The sequence below is a fragment of the Rhodamnia argentea genome, chromosome 8 (assembly GCF_020921035.1).
Source record: "Rhodamnia argentea isolate NSW1041297 chromosome 8, ASM2092103v1, whole genome shotgun sequence".
NCBI classification, from domain to species: Eukaryota; Viridiplantae; Streptophyta; class Magnoliopsida; order Myrtales; family Myrtaceae; genus Rhodamnia; species Rhodamnia argentea.
The window spans coordinates 27,243,033-27,260,789 of NC_063157.1; the positions used below are offsets into that span (position 1 = coordinate 27,243,033).

Below are 17,757 nucleotides of genomic sequence, written 5' to 3' on the forward strand. Positions count from 1 at the left end.
TATGAGATAATGAAAGAGAATCACGCCTAACCTTATTCGTCAAAGTGGACATTATATGTACTTCCAAACACATTCAATCATAGATAAGCCTGGTCTACAAGCAGCCGTGACATGTGAATGTGAACTGGGTGATCTTCATTATTGCCAAAGTCAACTCTTGGCTTCTTCTCGACTCAGTTTTAACTGAGGAATGAAGCAATATCTTATTGTGATGCAATACGAATTAAATGACATCAGGACCGACAGTTGGACTGTAAATACACATAATCTGGCACGCTTCCACTAAGCCAATCCCAGTAAAGTCCCCAGAATGCACTAGAGCTGTCTAATGTAATGTTTTAGCTTGTCTGCACTATTTTACCAGCCTAGGGAAGGAAAGCGTGCTCTTAATGTAATGAAGGTGCAGGGAATTGCCATTAAGCGATCAACACGACTCAAGGCCTACTTCGTTTTAGCTAATTACAAATACATATTAGTACACAATTAAGTTTATCGGACAAGAAGCATTTAGGAATGATTAAAAGGTCCGATACTCTGTTGCATTCTGTGCAGCAACTTATGACATTCAGTTGTAATGTTCTCATGAAGTGAGAGTGAAAACATCAGCACGATCTCGCACTAGATCCAGGGGAGCTCCCGTCGAGATTATGATAATAGTCATGCTGACGTATCGTACTTGGTCAATTCCTAGCATCTCTAGACTTTGATGCAAGAGCTGTAATCCTCTTTCCGTTTCTCAATAGACCTTTGTCAACTCGTTTGAGGATCGGTACGAAAAACGGGCAAAGAAATTTGCAGTTTTGGTGTTTCAGCTGAAACAAATCCTTTTGCTTTTGGCCGGCAGTTGGAATTCTTCCAGGACCTCGTACCTAGGCAAAAAAAAAAAAAAAACCCATGAGAATTCCTCATGTTTGACTATGTTTTCTTTTTCACTCTTTCGCTATCTTGTCTGGCGAAGCAAGCAAGCAAAGAAATATATTATTGTCATTAGTACCGTTCCTGAGATTATATATTCATTGCAGTTGCTCGAGGCCTCGTTGTACCACGAAATGAATACTAATTCACAGGAAAAATTGGCAGAGAATACAAAAATGGCCTGTGGCGATAGAAATACAATTGTAAGGTAACAAGCTCTCTTTCCTTGAATTTCTGGGGAACTTTTAGTGCTTTAACTGTTCAAAAGATCTTATGACATATGATAATTCAATCATCTGTGACTGTTTGCGTGTGCGCGAAGTATCTGAATTGCATGTTTGGAGGCATAACTCTGATAGGCATAAAATACAGAGTAAGAGATGAATCCGTTTCCGTGGGACTGCCGACCATGAAGCAATACAGCACAAGCAGCCTAAATCAGAATGAGGGCACCCGGAGCCGAAACTTGGCCTTGTTGAAGAGTACCAGCCAGAAGGCTGGTAAATACTTGAAATCCAAAGTTCTGCGCAGAGTGTTCTCTGAGGACTATGAGAAGGTGAAGAACAAGATTCGCGATCCGAGAGGTCAAACTGTTCAAAGTTGGAACAGAATCTTCTTGACGGCTTGCTTGATCGGTCTATTCATGGACCCTCTTTTCTTTTACGTGCCATCTGTTGATGACAATTATCTGTGCTTTTATGATGGATTTGGCCTCAAGATCCTCCTGATAGTCATACGATCGATCGCAGATGTCTTTTACATTATTCAAGTCATTATTCGGTTTAACACGGCTTTCATTGCACCCTCTTCCCGGGTGTTTGGAAGAGGGGAGCTTGTTATAGATTATAGAAAGATCGCGTTAAGATACTTGCGGAGCCGCTTCTGGATCGATCTTTATGTAGCACTCCCTCTTCCTCAGGTTCCACCCTTTCGTTTAAGTATAACTACAGCAGTTAATTACTATGAAGCAATCGCTGGAACTAATCATAATTTGTCGTTTTAGGTATTAATCTGGGCAATAATTCCTTCACTTGGGGGTTCGACCACGACAAAAACGAAGAACATGCTCCTGTTCGTCATCTTCTTTCAGTATGTACCAAGAGTTTTTCTTATACTTCCACTTCGGTTGCAAATTAGTAATGCCGGTGGTGGATTAACAAAGAAAGCATGGGAAGGGGCTGCATTCAACCTGATGCTCTACATGTTGGCCAGTCATGTAAGTGTAGCAAGGCCTTCTTTATAAGTTCAGTTTTTCCAAACAAGCAATTAGACTTTCCCTATGTGTCCAAAACAAGTTTTGGGGACGTCTTAAGTTCATTGACAATGAGTAAATTTCACCGCTGCCTTTTGGCCAAGAGCAATTACATTCAAACAGGCAATTTCTTGGTCTTTTCAGCTAGTTCATGGAAGCAATTCAGGTTTAACAAGGAGGGCCATTCGCAGTCTTTTGATCCACATGGTCATGCCATTTTCCTATTTGTACTCGAGTGTCCATTAATCAGTCTATGACATGCTTTTTGTAACCTGTTGTCTCCATCTTTTTGGGAGATAAATTTACGGTTTTGCTCTGCTCTTCTTTCGTTTAATAAATAGGTTATGTAGTCAGGGTCCTCATTAGGCTGCATGAAAGAGCAATTCATTCGTTTTTATGTTGTACATTGATAGGTTTCAGGAGCTTGCTGGTATCTTCTTTCAATTGAGCGACAAGTGTCTTGCTGGAGGATGGCCTGTGATCAAGAAAATCCGCCATGCCAGTACAGTTTCTTCGACTGTCGTTATGCACAAGACCCTGGTAGGGTCACCTGGTATGCGTCTACCAATGTCACAACTCTGTGTAATGGAGGCGGTACTGGTAGCCCCATTCAATTTGGCATATATTTCAATGGTGTGACTAATGCTATTGGAAGCTGCAAATTCTTCAGCAAGTACTTTTACAGTCTCTGGTGGGGTCTGAACAACCTGAGGTATTCTCAGTTCTACCTATTTACTGTGACAGCCGGAGAATTTGCCATTTTAGAATGGTTACAGGGTCATTGCTTTAAGTTTGAACAATAAATACTAATAATGCACTGGTCGATTGAAGCAGACAGGAATGTCAACACCATTGAGAAAATCATCTTATACATCCAGTAGGAACTTGTCAAGAATTGTTTGTTTATTGTCTTGTAACTACTCCATTTTTGAGATCCTGCGTCTCTACTTCCTATGAAAACCGAATCTTTAGTATAATGTAATTTGTTTTGTTTTTCAATGACAGAAAGAAGTATGAATGCATGATTTTGCAGAAGTCAAATTCACTAGCTAGTAATAATGCTGAGCGATTTTGTCCATCACTGACAAGGCTCTCTTCTGATCAATCTGGACAGCTGCATGGGGCAGAACCTTGAATTCACATCAAGCACTTATGTTGCAGAATTACTTTTCACAATCGCCGTTGCGATTCTTGGACTTGTTTTATTTACCCTGCTCATCGGAAATATGCAAGTAAGCAACCAAAGCATCTTGAGTTCTCTCAGTTACTTTTAAGCACACAACCCATCATCATGGCGAAATATTGTTTCCACTTTTCATTGTTAGCAATACCTTCAAACTGCAAACAACCAATTGGAGCAATGGAGGCTCAAGAGGATAGATACAGAGCAATGGATGCACCATAGACATCTACCTCCAGAGCTGAGAGAGTCTATACAGACGTATGACGAATACAGGTGGGTGGCAACGCGAGGTGTTGACGAAGAATCCCTTCTAAAGGACTTCCCGATGGACTTGCGCAGAAATATCAAGCGCCACCTTTGCTTCGATCTAGTTCGACGCGTAAGCTCTCTAATCACATATGCTTGATTGAATTGGTTGTTGCAGTTTAATTTTCCTTGGGGAAGCAGCTAGTGATTTTGTTTCCCAGAGAGAACGGACTATTCTTCATCTACATCTGGAATAAACAGGTGCCACTATTCAATCAAATGGACGAGAGGACACTAGACGCAATATGTGAGAGGCTGAAGCCTCTTTTGTGCACAGGAAACATGTACTTAGTACGCGAAGGTGATCCGGTCCGAGAAATGTTCTTCCTGTTCCGGGGGCATCTTGACTCCTGGACAACCAATGGTGGGCGCACAGGATTCTACAACTCAAGTCGTCTAATCCCCGGTGACTTCTGTGGTGAAGAACTGCTAACATGGGCCCTTGACCTGCGCCCAAGCATAGTCCTCCCCTCTTCCACCCGCACGGTCAAAGCTGTGAAAGAAGTGGAAGCGTTTTCTCTTGCTGCTGAGGACCTAAAGTTCGTCGCCTCGCAATTCAGAAGACTACACAGCAGAGAACTGAGGCACAAGTTTAGGTTCTACTCGCACCAGTGGCGTACATGGGCTGCGTGTTTCATTCAATCCGCATGGCGCCGTTATAAAAAGTTGAAGGAGGAGGCTAAGCTAAGAGAGAGCGAAGAAGGTGTGAATCAGAAGTTGAGACCTACGAGGTCGTTTTGGGACGTGTATGCGACGGAGCTGATACAGAGCACCAGAAGGGATGAGAAAAAACAAGCAGGTTCAACTTCTGATGCTGTGAACACAATTCAGAAACCAGTGGACCTGGATTTTGCGGAGGAACATTAGGACTTGGTGATGGCAATGTCGCGAAGCATTGAGGCCTTGCCCTTTTATGTTAATCATACAGCTTCGCCATAGAACAAAGTAATGTAATCTACTTCAATCGTAAATGGTACGGGCATTGATGTACTATATTATGAACATATAGTTGCTGTAAAGAACATTACTGAACAAGTGATGAGGAAGTTATGAACAGTGTCAATATGGAAAATAATCACATACACAGAAGTATGCACGACCCAGTAGTCATTGAGTAAGTTTTCAGCATTTTCGAAATTAAGAACATGGTTATGGAATTGAATGCTTGTTACCTCATCCATTTTCTTTCTATCTTATGACCGAGGTTCAGAAAAGGTTACAGACTTCTGCATTCTCCTCTGTTACAGAATTTACAAGCTTTGGCATATTTTCTTGCCAGACAAGAAAATAAAGTCACCAGGAGTAGGATAGAGATATCTCGATCAACGAAAGTTGACTTCGTCATTTTGGATGATGTCTCAGCTCTCGTAGATTTATCGGTCGAAATTTCACTTAATCCCAGTAACCACCAAAAAGAAAAACTCCTAAACAACCACCCTGATTAAACTCCTGAATCTCTCTTACCACCCAACAAGCCAATAACCCCCGGTGCAAGCGTCGCCTCCCAGCCCCTAGTAGTCATGACTTGTGAGGTCAAAGTTCAGTGATCACGAGCGAAAATCACCAGCGAAGAATCATAGTCGTGCACGGGTAACTTACTGGATCAGCTTTCTATCTCTTCGCTGTTGCCCGAGAGCTGTCAGCTAGGGATAATCCTTTTCTCGTGGGTCGCAGTTTGGACTTTGGAATTATTATATCGTTCCATATTCCATTGACCCACATGGCATTTATGATTCTTCCATAATCTCGTACACTGGAAAAAGGACAAAAGCAGGTATTTCTTAACAATATCTTAGGTTATCATGTCTGGAAAGCTAGCAAATGTCAATATTATTATCACTCTTGCACATGGAGTCGTCCCTTTCTGTTGGTTCTTTCAATTCAGACGGCTTGGCTTGAGCCTGCATTATGCAAAGCATCACGTTCCAGCATTGTCCAACTACGGGTTGAATCCTCAAGTCACAGGAACAATTTCCAAAGAATCATAATGAGCATTCTCAATTCAAGGTCAAGATTTGTGGGGTGAGCAAGCTCTCATTTCTTCAATTTCTGGGTGCAAGTTGTTATTTTGCAACTGCTAAAGCGACTGGTGAAGATTAATAGTTCAGTTCTTACATGGTCTTCAAAAGTGATTCACATTGATGAACATGCATGCAATTCTAAGTTTCTTAGTGAAACCTCTAGTCCAGCAATTAATGTACATTACCTAAGCGAGGGCACTTATCCGTGAGCGAAACATCTTAATTACATGTTTGATGATCATGACTTCAACCGAAATAACATGCAGAATAGAAGATGAATCCCTTTCTGTCAAACTCCCAACAGTGAAGCAAGCCAGGGTGAGTAGCCTAAATCTGAATGAGGATGCCACACATCGTAACTTAGGCTTGGAGAGTACCGACAGATCCTTGAAATCCAAAGTTTTGTGCAATGTGTTCTCTGAGGATTATGACAAGGTGAAGAATAGGATTTTCGACCCGAGAGGTCAAACCATTCGTAGATGGAACAGGGTTTTCTTGACAGCTTGCCTGGTCTGTCTACTCGTGGACCCTCTTTTCTTTTACGTGCCTTCGGTCGATGGAGACCATCTGTGCTTATATGACGGACTAGGACTCAAGATCCTCCTAACAATTGTCAGATCTGTTGCCGATGTCCTTTACATTGTTCAGATTATTGTTCGGTTTAATACGGCTTTTGTTGCACCCTCTTCCCGAGTGTTTGGGAGAGGAGAGCTTGTGATAGACTCTACAAAGATAGCGTTCAGATACTTGTGTGACCGCTTCTGCATCGACCTCTATGCAGCACTCCCCCTTCCTCAGGTACCATGTATATGCTAAGTGCAGTGGTCAATCAATTGTCATGGAGATAAAGCCCGCACTGATTTACAATTTGTTCATTTCAGGTGTTAGTTTGGGCAATAATCCCAAACCTCAGCGGTTCGACCACGACAAAAACGAAAAACGTGCTCCTGTTCATCATTATCTTGCAGTACCTGCTAAGACTTTTTCTCATAATTCCCCTGCGGTTGGAAATTAGTAACGCCGGTGGTGGATTGGCAAAGAAAGCATGGGCCAGGGCTGCATTTAACTTGATGCTCTACCTCTTGGCAAGCCATGCAAGTGAATAGAGAATTAATTTTGCCATTCGAGTTCCTAATTGTATGCTTATAGAGCAATTTTCTGTTCGCATTGACAGGTTTCAGGAGCTTGTTGGTACCTCCTCTCTGTTGGGAGACAAGAGTCTTGCTGGAGGATGGCCTGCAATCAAGAAAAGCCATCGTGCCAGTACGACTTCTTCGACTGTCGCCATGTCCATGACCCGGCTAGGGTTTCCTGGTACAGGTCAACCAACGTAACAGGTTTGTGCAGCGGAAGCAATACCAATAGTCCCATTCGATTTGGCATATATGCTGTTGCTGTGACTAATTCTCTTGCAAGCTGCAAATTCTTCAGCAAGTTCTTGTACTGCTTGTGGTGGGGTATAAACAACCTGAGGTATGCACTGGGTTGTTGACCCCATTTTCATTGTGTCTGCACCACATCTATCAATACTGCATGATCAATGTTGCAGTGCTCAATTTACAAACGTAAATTGACATTAGCAATTTGTTTTTCTTCGCTGACAAGGCTCGCTTCTGATCCACATGAGCAGTTGCGTAGGGCAGAACCTCGAATTTACAGCAACGACTTACGTTGCAGAATTAATTTTTTGCATTGCGGTTGCGATTCTTGGGCTGCTTTTGCTCGCGCAGCTCATTGGAAATATTCAAGTAAGCTCTGCTATGTTCATTGTGCTCTCTTCGGGGGTTCATTTCACAGCTTGCTTCAATCAATAATAATGTCTACACCGTCACGCGCAACAGATAAATAGTGACTATGAGTGAGGAATCATCAGTAGGCATTTGATCACATAACCCATCTTCATGTTAAAGCATAGTTGCATCCCTTTCTGTTGGTAGGAGTACCTTCAAGCAGCAAGCAACCAAATCGAGCAGTGGAGGCTCAAGAAGACAGACACAGAGCAATGGATGCATCGCAGACATCTGCCTCCACAGCTGAGACAATCTGTTCGGACGTATTACCAATCTAAGTGGGTGGCGACTCGAGACGTTGACGAAGAAGCTCTTCTCAGAGAGTTCCCAGTGGACTTGCAGAGGAATGTCAAGCGCCATCTTTGCTTTGATCTAGTTCGACGTGTAAGCTATTGAATCCTATACGTTCTCTTTTCTCATTTTGGTTGTTTCCATGTGAGTTCTTGAAAGATGTGGAGTGCCTAGTAGGATTTTCTTCTGTGATGCATTGATCTTTCTTCACTTATGTCCAAACTGAACAGGTCCCGCTTTTCAATCAAATGGACGAGGGGATGTTGGATGCGATATGCGAGAGGTTGAAACCAGTTCTGTGCACTGGAAACATGTACCTAGTACGCGAAGGAGATCCGCTCCAAGACATGTTCTTCATAATCCGGGGGCACCTTGATTCCTCAACAACCAACGGTGGCCGCACAGGGTTCTTCAACTCATGCCGTCTAGGCCCTGGGGACTTCTGTGGCGAGGAGCTGCTGACGTGGGCCCTGGACCCTCGACCGAGCAACGCCCTGCCCTCGTCCACGCGGACGGTCAAGGCCCTCAAAGAAGTGGAAGCGTTCTCTCTCGCTCCCAAGGACTTGAAGTTCGTGGCATCGCAGTTTAGGAGGCTGCACAGCAAAGAGCTGAGGCACAGGTTCAGGTTCTACTCGCACCAGTGGCGCACGTGGGCCGCGTGCTTTATCCAATCCAAGTGGCGCCGCCATAGGAGGTCGAAGGAGGAGGCTGAGCTGAGAGAGGAAGGGGACGGCCGGGCAGCCAAACTGAAGCATTCGAGGTCGTTTTGGGATGTGTACGCAAGGGAGCTGATAGAGAGCACCAGGAGGGATGAGAAGCGACAAGCAGGGTCGGGGTCGGAACCTGTGGACGTGATACAGAAGCCGGTCGACCTCGATTTCGGGGAGGAATATGAGATTGAGGACTTGATGACAGCGTCAAAATCAAATCTTTCCACTCCTGTGTATAACCAAGGATCCAACTAAAGCTTAGCCATGTAATTTGCTTCAGTCACGGTACTTTTTACAGTTTCCTGAACAGATTGTGGTCGTTCGTTGCTGCAAAGGAACATTTTTAGGATACATTTGAACAGTCCAGCTATACCGGTTTCACTTTGCCTCACAACCATGTTATTTAATCATTCATTTCTTTTATTAGTTCGTGGAGAACAGTGACAAGTAATGCACATTATTTCTTTTTTTGCTTGGTATTAATGTATTAAACTTTCTTCGTGGATGTGCAAATGGCAAATAAACAGTCAGAGAATGGTTCGTCGCAGCGAAAACCATGTAGTCCCTCCATGTCATCCTCCTCACTAACGCAGAATGATGCAAGTTGGTCCTCCACAGTCCTTGCTCTTCCAAACTTGTCATGTCCAAGAAGATGGACAAAATTTGAAATAGACATGCAAGACTCCTCAAGTTCTGCATTAACTGCTTGGGGTGGGGGCTATCAAGTTGAGATGGAGAGATGTTTGGGAAGCTTCTGAGGCTGTGCGCCTCAGTCAAACACGTACAACCTCTCTTTGTTGAACTTGGGGCCGCCATAGACTTTAATGCACAACCCCAGCAAAGTCAATTCTACTTGGTCTCCATAACATGCCATGTATACACTTGATTCTTCGCAGCCCAAAAAGAAAAGAGAGAAAGAAAGAACGAAAGTCATTATGTTAACCATTGACTCATTCAAATCCTCTCTCCTTGCTGCTTTTGGTTGTCTCTGTTTGATGTAAAATCTGAAGAGACTGTTAATTACTATCATCAAGCTATTTTTTTAACCTTGTTTTTTTTTTCTTTTGTTCTTTTGGTGACAAAATCTCCCTCTCCCCCCCCCCACCCACACACCCACCAACACACACACGCACAAAAAAAAAAAAAAAACAAGGAGTAAAAAGTAAGAATGTTGGCAACACCATATGTAAAATTGGAGTAATACTAGGTATATTAATACCCAATGGAACTTCCTACTTCATTTGTAAATGTATATTGTGAATCCTTTTTAATATACCTTGCTTTAACTTTATTCTTAATATATTCTTAACCTTCAAAGATACTCTTGCAATATTGAGGGTCCGTTAGAGTTGGTCCTTTTCAAATTGATTAAAACACTCATCATCTTCGATACGGATTCCGCGGTCGCCGGCTGAACATTCACTTATTTAAAGTTAATTTTCAAAATTGGGCCCACCCCCAATTTTAACTTAGTCGCATAGTTAAAGGGTGACGATGACTTTTGCGGTTTGGTGAATCACGCTAAATTTAAAAATATCGCACTCACGTCGTGAGTGTAGGAAATCTAGTTCCTCTGAAATGAACAAAACAAAATAGCTCCGTCGATTTCACGGAAAATAACTTCCCGAAAAAATGTTCTTCAAATTTTTCGGTGCTCGAGTTCATAGAAAATAAAAGAGTCAAGGAAAAGATTTTCCATATGGTGAAAAAAAACACCTTCAAAAATAGGGAAAATGATTTCTTCTTTTTGAAGAAATGAAATTTTTTTTTTTTTTTTTTTTGTGGAGACTAAAATCTCTCTTCTCACTATCTACATGCTTAGATTTTTCTAATAATTTTTTTAACTTTTGATTTTAATAATTTTTTCTTTTTTTCTTTTCTTTTCTATTCTTTCTTTCCTTTTTGTCTTCCTCCGCCGATCGTCAAGCCTTGGCAACTTGCCAGGAGCCCGGCCACCGGCCATAGAAGTGGCCTGCCGAGCCTTGAGCTCGCTTGTGGCCGTCACCCACCGGTCATAGCAAAGGAAGGAGGAAAAAGAAAAGGAAAGAAATAGAAAAAAAGAAAAAAGAAGGAAAAATCATTAAAAGGAGTGCACAAAGGAAAATGAAATCCGATTTTCCATACTAAATCGCAGAAATATTGTCTACTTCATTTTCTAATTTCAGCCAAATATCGAAAAATATCATTATTTTTTTGTGAAATGACTTCTTGAAAAATATTTTTCAGAAATATCATATTTTTTGCGAAACAACTAGAGCATTGGCTATAGTTTTAGAGAGAAGTTGTTCCTGAAACTCAACGAAAAGTCTTACTAATTGCATGAACGTTAACTGATAACAGAAAAGAAGACGGAAGAACCGAGACGTACGCCACTCTGTTCCTCTGCGGTCGTTCTCTCCTTTGTTCGGACGCGTTCTATTCTACGACGGCTTTGGTCCTTTTCCTGTCCTCCAAATTGTTTATTCCCCAAGTCCCGATTCTCGGGGCACGTCAACTTTGGCGGTCTGCACACGTCGCTGTCCATGCAGCTTCGGCTCTGAACTTCAAGTCGTCTTCTTCGTCATTATCCGTCTTGAACTGGTCCAAGCTCGCTTTGGCTCTTACTGTGGACACCCTCGTCATCTTAAGAATCCCCCTCCCGAAACTCGTCCAGGGAAAGAGACTCGTGACCCGTTCGCTCGTCGCTGCAAAGCGTGTCAGATTGATTGATCGTTACGCCTATAACTGCGGAAAGAGCTCAGACTCTTTGGCTTCTTATACGAAAGAACTGGTGCTTCGCTTCTGAGATCTTTGCTCTGTTCGTCGTTTCAACTCGTTGGTCATGAACATACTGCATATACAAGACAGAGGAGTGTGAGATAATTGTGAATGTGAGTGTGATTTTCTCCCAACTCGTTCCGCTCTTGTTCTTGTTCCTGGATTTACTTGGTCAATTCGAATGGCTTCGTTATAGAGTTCAACGTTTAATCTAGACCGGCGTCTTTAAGAGAGAACACAGGGAACATTATCTCTTTTTTTAGTGGTGCGTGACAGATACATATCTCATGCTTCTATATTATTGGGATTCTAGATTTAGAAGTGTCGGTCAAATGGATTGTTTCGGTCATTCGGGTTACCGATTTGTTTATTCATGAATGACTTTCCTCGCATTGAGAATGCATCTTCTTTTCATGAGAAGATGATCTCCGCATGCGTGCCATGTCCTTCTCATTTTGCCTTGTTCTGTTTTGCTGGAGTTTGTGCTCCAACTCTTGTCGAGAGTTGAAGTCCTGTCGCAAATAGAAGGATTTCTGGTGGGATTTGATGTGGCCAAGAATTTTGGAAGTCCCAGAAGTTCATGTTTGATTTGGAAGACTCGCTGCTCCGTTTCTTCATTTGATTATCAATGAAGAAAGGTCGAATGCTCATTTCGTATTTGTAGCTTATGAACTTTGCTCGGGGTGCAATGATACAAAAGGGTTGTTCTGAATGTCATTGTGGTTTCTTGTATTTGTCTGTTGCAGATCAAGCTTATCGATCGAGTTGAGACCGAGGAAACCGGTTGAATCTGCTGTAAGCTATGGGTTTACGTAACCCGAGATCCATAAGGTCTGTCAATCCATAGGTGTTGAATTTTCTTCTAAAGTTTGATATTTCGTGTTGCCCTGCAATTTTCTATCTAATCGGAAACTGTATCTTCGTCATATCACAGATATGTATTACCTCAATCGCTCTTGAATCTCAAATGTTGATGTCTCATGAACTTTGCAGAGTTCACGACGAATTCGAATTGTCCGAGCTCCCGACTCTTAGAGACGATGGATCCATTAGAATCTCGCACAACAATGGTAGGAAGCAAGCATATGAACCAAGTTTCGTGGAGAACGAGGACAAGAAGTCACAGAAGAACCCGACTTCCTTGAGAGCAAAAGTACTCTACAGAGTCTTCTCCGAGGATTATGAGAGAGGGAAAAGAAAACTTCTGGATCCCCGAGGGAGGACGATGCAGCGGTGGAACAGAGTTTTCTTGGCGGCGTGCTTAGTTTCGCTCTTCGTCGATCCTCTGTTCTTTTACTTGCAAGTAGTGTGGGAGGAACAGTGCATAAACATTGGAGTGCGCCTCGAAGTCATCCTCACCGCCGTCCGATCGCTGGTCGACATCTTTTACATGATACAGATTTACATTCGGTTCCGTACGGCTTATGTGGCGCCTTCTTCCCGTGTTTTCGGGAGAGGAGAACTCGTAATTGATCCTTCAAAGATTGCACGAAGGTACTTAAGGAGAGGCTTTTGGATCGACTTCATCGCCGCGCTCCCACTTCCTCAGGTATGTCGTGCTGTCAAGTTTGCACTACCAAGGCCAACCGTGACTGATTCTGTTCACTAAATAACATGATTTTTCCTCTGTGTACAGGTGTTGATATGGGTGATCATCCCCAATCTTGAGGGTTCGACAATCGCCAATACGAAAAATGTGCTTCGCTTCATTATTATCTTCCAGTACCTCCCCAGACTCTTTCTTATCGTTCCTCTGACATCGCAAATTGTGAAGGCCACCGGTGTTGTCACAGAACAAGCTTGGGCTGGAGCTGCTTATAATCTGATTCTTTACTTGCTCGCGAGCCATGTGAGTCCTTCAACAAACCAATTCTCCGGATGAGACATATATCTTTTACTCAATTTGTTCAGCTTCTTAATAGGTTCTGGGATCCTGCTGGTACCTCCTGTCCATTGAACGGCAAGAAGCGTGTTGGAAATCCGTGTGCAGCAAAGAGAAGTCATCTTGCAATTATCAATTCTTCGATTGTCACAAAGTCGATGACCCTGCCAGGAATGCTTGGTTTCAGTCGAGCAACGTCACAAAGTTATGCAGACCAAGTAGTGAGTATTACGAGTTCGGGATATATGGCGATGCGCAGATGCACATTTTGAGTTCTTCGCCATTTGTGAACAAGTACTTTTACTGCCTCTGGTGGGGCTTGAAGAACCTGAGGTGAGAGGAATCCGCCCTGTATTTTCTTTTGCACATTGCAAGCTGGGCTTAATCACTAGACCTTGTTAATCCTTTTCTAAGACATCTGAACAATGACTCTTGTGGACAGAACCAGAAAAAGCCCTTGTTATCTGTCCTAAGATCTTGAATTCTGGGTAGAGTCAAAAAGACTCTCCTTTGGATTCGCAGCCATAAAGAACCGAAAAATTTCATTGCTGATTGTTTACCACTTCTGCGGATCATATTAAGCTGGTCCTGCTCTGTCTATTAAGCCTTTTATCTCTGGAATGTGCAGTTCCTTGGGGCAAAACTTGTCGACGAGCACCTACGTTGGAGAGATCGTATTCGCCATCATCATCGCCACTCTTGGCTTGGTGCTCTTCGCACAGCTCATCGGCAATATGCAAGTATGTATTGCATTTCACTATTGCTGTGGCAAGTTTTTCACATGAATGCTACATTAAGTGGTGATTGATTTGTGAGCGGTGATTATCTGGCAGAGATACCTCCAATCGACAACAGTCAGGTTAGAGGAATGGAGGGTAAAGAGGAACGACACCGAAAGATGGATGCGCCACAGGCAGCTACCACAGGAGCTGAGGCAGTCTATTAGGAAATATGATCAGTACAGGTGGGTCGCCACCAGGGGAGTCGACGAAGAATCTATTCTGCAAGGCCTCCCTATGGATCTGCGGAGAGACATCAAGCGACACCTCTGCCTCGATCTAGTCCGACGTGTAAGTTGTCCTTTTATCTCTGTCGCAGGCATGTGCGATACTAGTGATCTTCTAGTCTAGTGATAGCATGTAAATACGCAGTCCAGTTTTTCCACTGATCTGATCAATCAAGTAAGATTAACTTGAGAGTTTTGCTCATGATTTGGTAATTGACACCAATCTTGGAATTGCTTTATTTGTGGCTTACTTGCTATAAAGAAATTGTCTTAAAGTTGTTTGAGAACCGCATCAAACCGCAGTACCGAACTCAGTCAAATTTGAGCTGCAACTGTCCTATGTTGTCCTCAAGTTGTTCATAAAGCAAGCAACCACATTATCAGCCTCAGGACATCCTGCGGGAAGACACTAGATGAGCAAAGATTAAAGATCCTGTAGTATAGAATCCGAATGATCGAGCTTTTCGTTACAATTGATGGCTGTTTGGTCGTACTTATGTTTCTTTTTCGACATATGCAGGTACATCTGTTTGATCAGATGGACGATAAGACACTCGATGCGATTTGTGAAAGGCTCAAACCCGCCTTGTGCACCGAAGGAACGTTCTTGGTGCGCGAAGGTGATCCGGTGAACGAGATGCTCTTTATATTCCGAGGCCACCTCGACTCTTACACCACCAATGGGGGCCGCACCGGGTTCTTCAACTCTTGCCACATCGGTCCGGGAGATTTCTGCGGTGAAGAGCTGCTCACGTGGGCCCTGGACCTGAACCCCAGCATTATCCTACCATCATCGACCCGCTCGGTCAAGGCCCTCTCCGAAGTGGAGGCTTTCGCACTGAGGGCAGATGACTTGAAATTCGTGGCGTCGCAGTTCCGGAGACTTCACAGCAAGCAACTAAGGCAGAAGTTTAGGTTCTACTCACACCATTGGCGAACATGGGGTGCATGCTTCATACAAGCAGCATGGCGGCGATTTAAGCGACGCAAAGAACTCGCCCAGCTCATGGCCAGAGAAAGTTCCCTTGCTTTTTCCGAAGCCCGGACTCAATCTTCTAAGTCCGGATGGGGCGTGTACGACACAGAAATGGGCTGTAGCTCTACAGGGAGCTTTCATCAGCACTCGGGATCGAGTCCTAGCATGGTCAGTGCATTGCAGAAGCCGGCAGAGCCTGACTTTTCGGTCGATGTGGATTGAATTGTTAATTGATCTCGATTCGGCTCAATTCAGAATTCGCATAACGGAGCATGTATAGGTTCTTTTTTTTTTTTTTTTGGGTGCCTATTCTTTGTTTCTTTGGTTCAATGAGATCAGAATTTGATGTATACTATGCTATCCAGTCTCGTTCTTGAAACCTAGAGTATAGATTGAGGACATGGACTTTGTAACAGTTTTGAACAGTGAAAGATCATACAGTAAATCAGATTGATCAGCTGCATATTCAATCAGCTGATTAGAGAAATTAGTCATTTCGAGCTGCTGATTCAGTTGTGACAGACAGCCTTATAGCTTCCCTTGCCATCTTGTTCGATTGAAAAGATTGGAGTATTCTTCAATGTCGAACGCATTGGCTCATCTAACGACAGACAAACTCTGTTTACAATCATTGTAAGGATAACTTTGACTCCCAGATCCAGATGGAGAGGAATGGATGTATGAAGCTCAAGAACAAATAATAAGATAAAATCAAAGTTACTCATGAATTGAAATATTAAAGCGGGTGTGAAATGTTCACAAATTAATATAAATCGGACTCATTTAAAAGTATTACCAACCTTTACCAAAGACAGTAGCTCATGGCACACCGATAAGGCTGCGGTGACCAGCTCGTATACTTACTGATAGATTGATTTGTTGAGTGGTTTTGGGTCTCTTTCATTCCAAAAGCTAATTCAAAAGATGAGGCTTTCCCTCACACTTATAAATCAGCCACCAGCCCCTTCCATAATCGATATGGGATAACCCCAACAATCTCCTCCTTACACATCAGGCCATGGATCAGAGGCGGTGACAATCCGTATTTCTCCCGTGTGACTGTTGGTTCGGACTTGTTGGTAACTATGCCTAATTATGGCTCAAATCGAACATTTCGTAACGAGCGTGAGAACCTTATGATAACGTCAGAGGAGTAATAATTGTGCCGGTCGCCCTTCTCCATCGTTTCGTTTTTCGAAAAAAAATAAAAAGAAAGGAAGAATTTAATAAAGATAGACTTCTGATGCTCAAAGGGTCCACCCATCCTCCTCTTAATCATGTCTCTAAATGAACTCCCCCACCAGGCAAGCAGCTTGGTTTGGTAGGAGCCCAGTCATTAAATGAGGTCCCACTTTGACTATCAGCCTGGTTTTTGATCCTTTTGAAATCTAAGTACAACTTACACGAGAAAGTTCAAAAACTTTTTATATTTGTATTGCAGGAAAGCAGCAACTGACCTGACTTTCTAACTGAATTGTAAAGTGATTAGGACTTAATAATTTCTCTAATCCAGACCCGAAAAACCATCATTCCATGGAAGTATCAGTTGCCCTTGTCTTCTGGCTATTTCTTGCTCTCTTCCCTCCTCAGTTCAAATCAGGAAAGGGGGCTTTTCCTTCTGCATTCCCCACATTGAGTATGACAGTTGGGTTGACTATTGTTAAATGATAATCTTCACGGATCAGAATCATCCAGGTCCTTGCATGCAATCATGCACTTGACAACCTGCTCTAACATGATTAGCCTAATGGAAATTGTGTTTCTGGCAAGATCATTTGGTCAGGGCTACTCAACTTTGACCACTCATTTGCCCGTTCTGATCGGTTCCTCGTTGCTGGGAAAGGAATTGGTCAAGTGTTGTAGCCCATTACTATGACCAGGAAAGTTATAGCGGGAGAAGAGTCGGATGTTGATCATAGCCATGTCGGCTCAAGCAAACTTTCACTTGATGCGATCATTTTGTTCAAGATTGTCAAAAGGTACAAGTAAGTTACATTTTCTCGCATTAGGTCACGTGATGTTCCCCTTTAGCTCTAGTACATGCTGCACCGCGCTCAAAACCCTCAGCCACTCCATTGTGCATTCTAATCTCAATCTTTCCTCTTCCAGCTATACCATAAGCACCTTGCTCTCTACAAGCTCTATCTTAACACCTCCTCCCTCATTCTTCAAAGAAACCATTTATTCGGTAGGGTAATCACGCTACTAGTGACACGTGAAATTTGACTAATGGAGAGTGGACGCATATTCTTTAAAGAGATTTCATTGGCTCTAATACTATGATAGAAAGTATATCCCAAAAGTTTAAGCTATTAGGAGGAGGGAGATCACATTAATATAGAGAGCATTTATGACCCGTTGTGAAGCGATGTGATACAATACTTCCACAGTAACATGATAGGCAGGAAAACGGCACCCTAAGATCAACATGGCTAGAATCTAGACAAAAAATAATTAAGGAAAAAGATATTTGCGCACCTGATTTGGAATCCATCATTCTTGGTGCAGAATAGCGACGATACAAGACTCAAGTGCTTTTCTTCTTTTGCCCTCTATATAGCATCGGTGTTAAAGGAGAGACTTGAGTATTAATTATAGAGTTTTAAATCATTACGGGCCGGGCTTTATTCGGCCCACATAAGCCATCTACCTATTATACTAATTAAGA

The 17,757-nt window shown here is 42.9% G+C and overlaps 3 protein-coding genes across 3 annotated transcripts; all 3 read left to right on the plus strand.

Annotated features, from left to right (window-relative positions):
- The first annotated feature begins 673 nt into the window (after positions 1-673).
- Positions 674-4,723, plus strand: LOC115738175 (protein CNGC15b-like). The gene is made up of 7 exons (XM_030670710.2): positions 674-1,123; positions 1,288-1,834; positions 1,919-2,131; positions 2,581-2,879; positions 3,282-3,399; positions 3,493-3,729; positions 3,858-4,723. The coding sequence occupies exons 1-7, from the start codon at positions 918-920 to the stop codon at positions 4,521-4,523; spliced, it is 2,286 nt and encodes a 761-aa protein (XP_030526570.1). The 5' UTR covers positions 674-917; the 3' UTR covers positions 4,524-4,723.
- Positions 4,724-5,457: 734 nt separating this feature from the next.
- On the plus strand, positions 5,458-8,747 carry LOC125312501 (protein CNGC15b-like). The gene is made up of 7 exons (XM_048283321.1): positions 5,458-5,678; positions 5,944-6,475; positions 6,559-6,771; positions 6,852-7,150; positions 7,308-7,425; positions 7,615-7,851; positions 7,989-8,747. Exons 1-7 carry the CDS (start codon positions 5,644-5,646, stop codon positions 8,721-8,723), a joined length of 2,169 nt encoding a protein of 722 aa, XP_048139278.1. The 5' UTR covers positions 5,458-5,643; the 3' UTR covers positions 8,724-8,747.
- A 2,230-nt stretch (positions 8,748-10,977) lies between these two features.
- LOC115738327 (protein CNGC15b-like) lies at positions 10,978-15,575 on the plus strand. Its single transcript, XM_030670934.2, has 8 exons — positions 10,978-11,338; positions 11,972-12,056; positions 12,219-12,774; positions 12,862-13,074; positions 13,148-13,440; positions 13,736-13,847; positions 13,941-14,177; positions 14,634-15,575. Exons 2-8 carry the CDS (start codon positions 12,028-12,030, stop codon positions 15,309-15,311), a joined length of 2,118 nt encoding a protein of 705 aa, XP_030526794.1. The 5' UTR covers positions 10,978-11,338; positions 11,972-12,027; the 3' UTR covers positions 15,312-15,575.
- Positions 15,576-17,757: the final 2,182 nt, after the last annotated feature.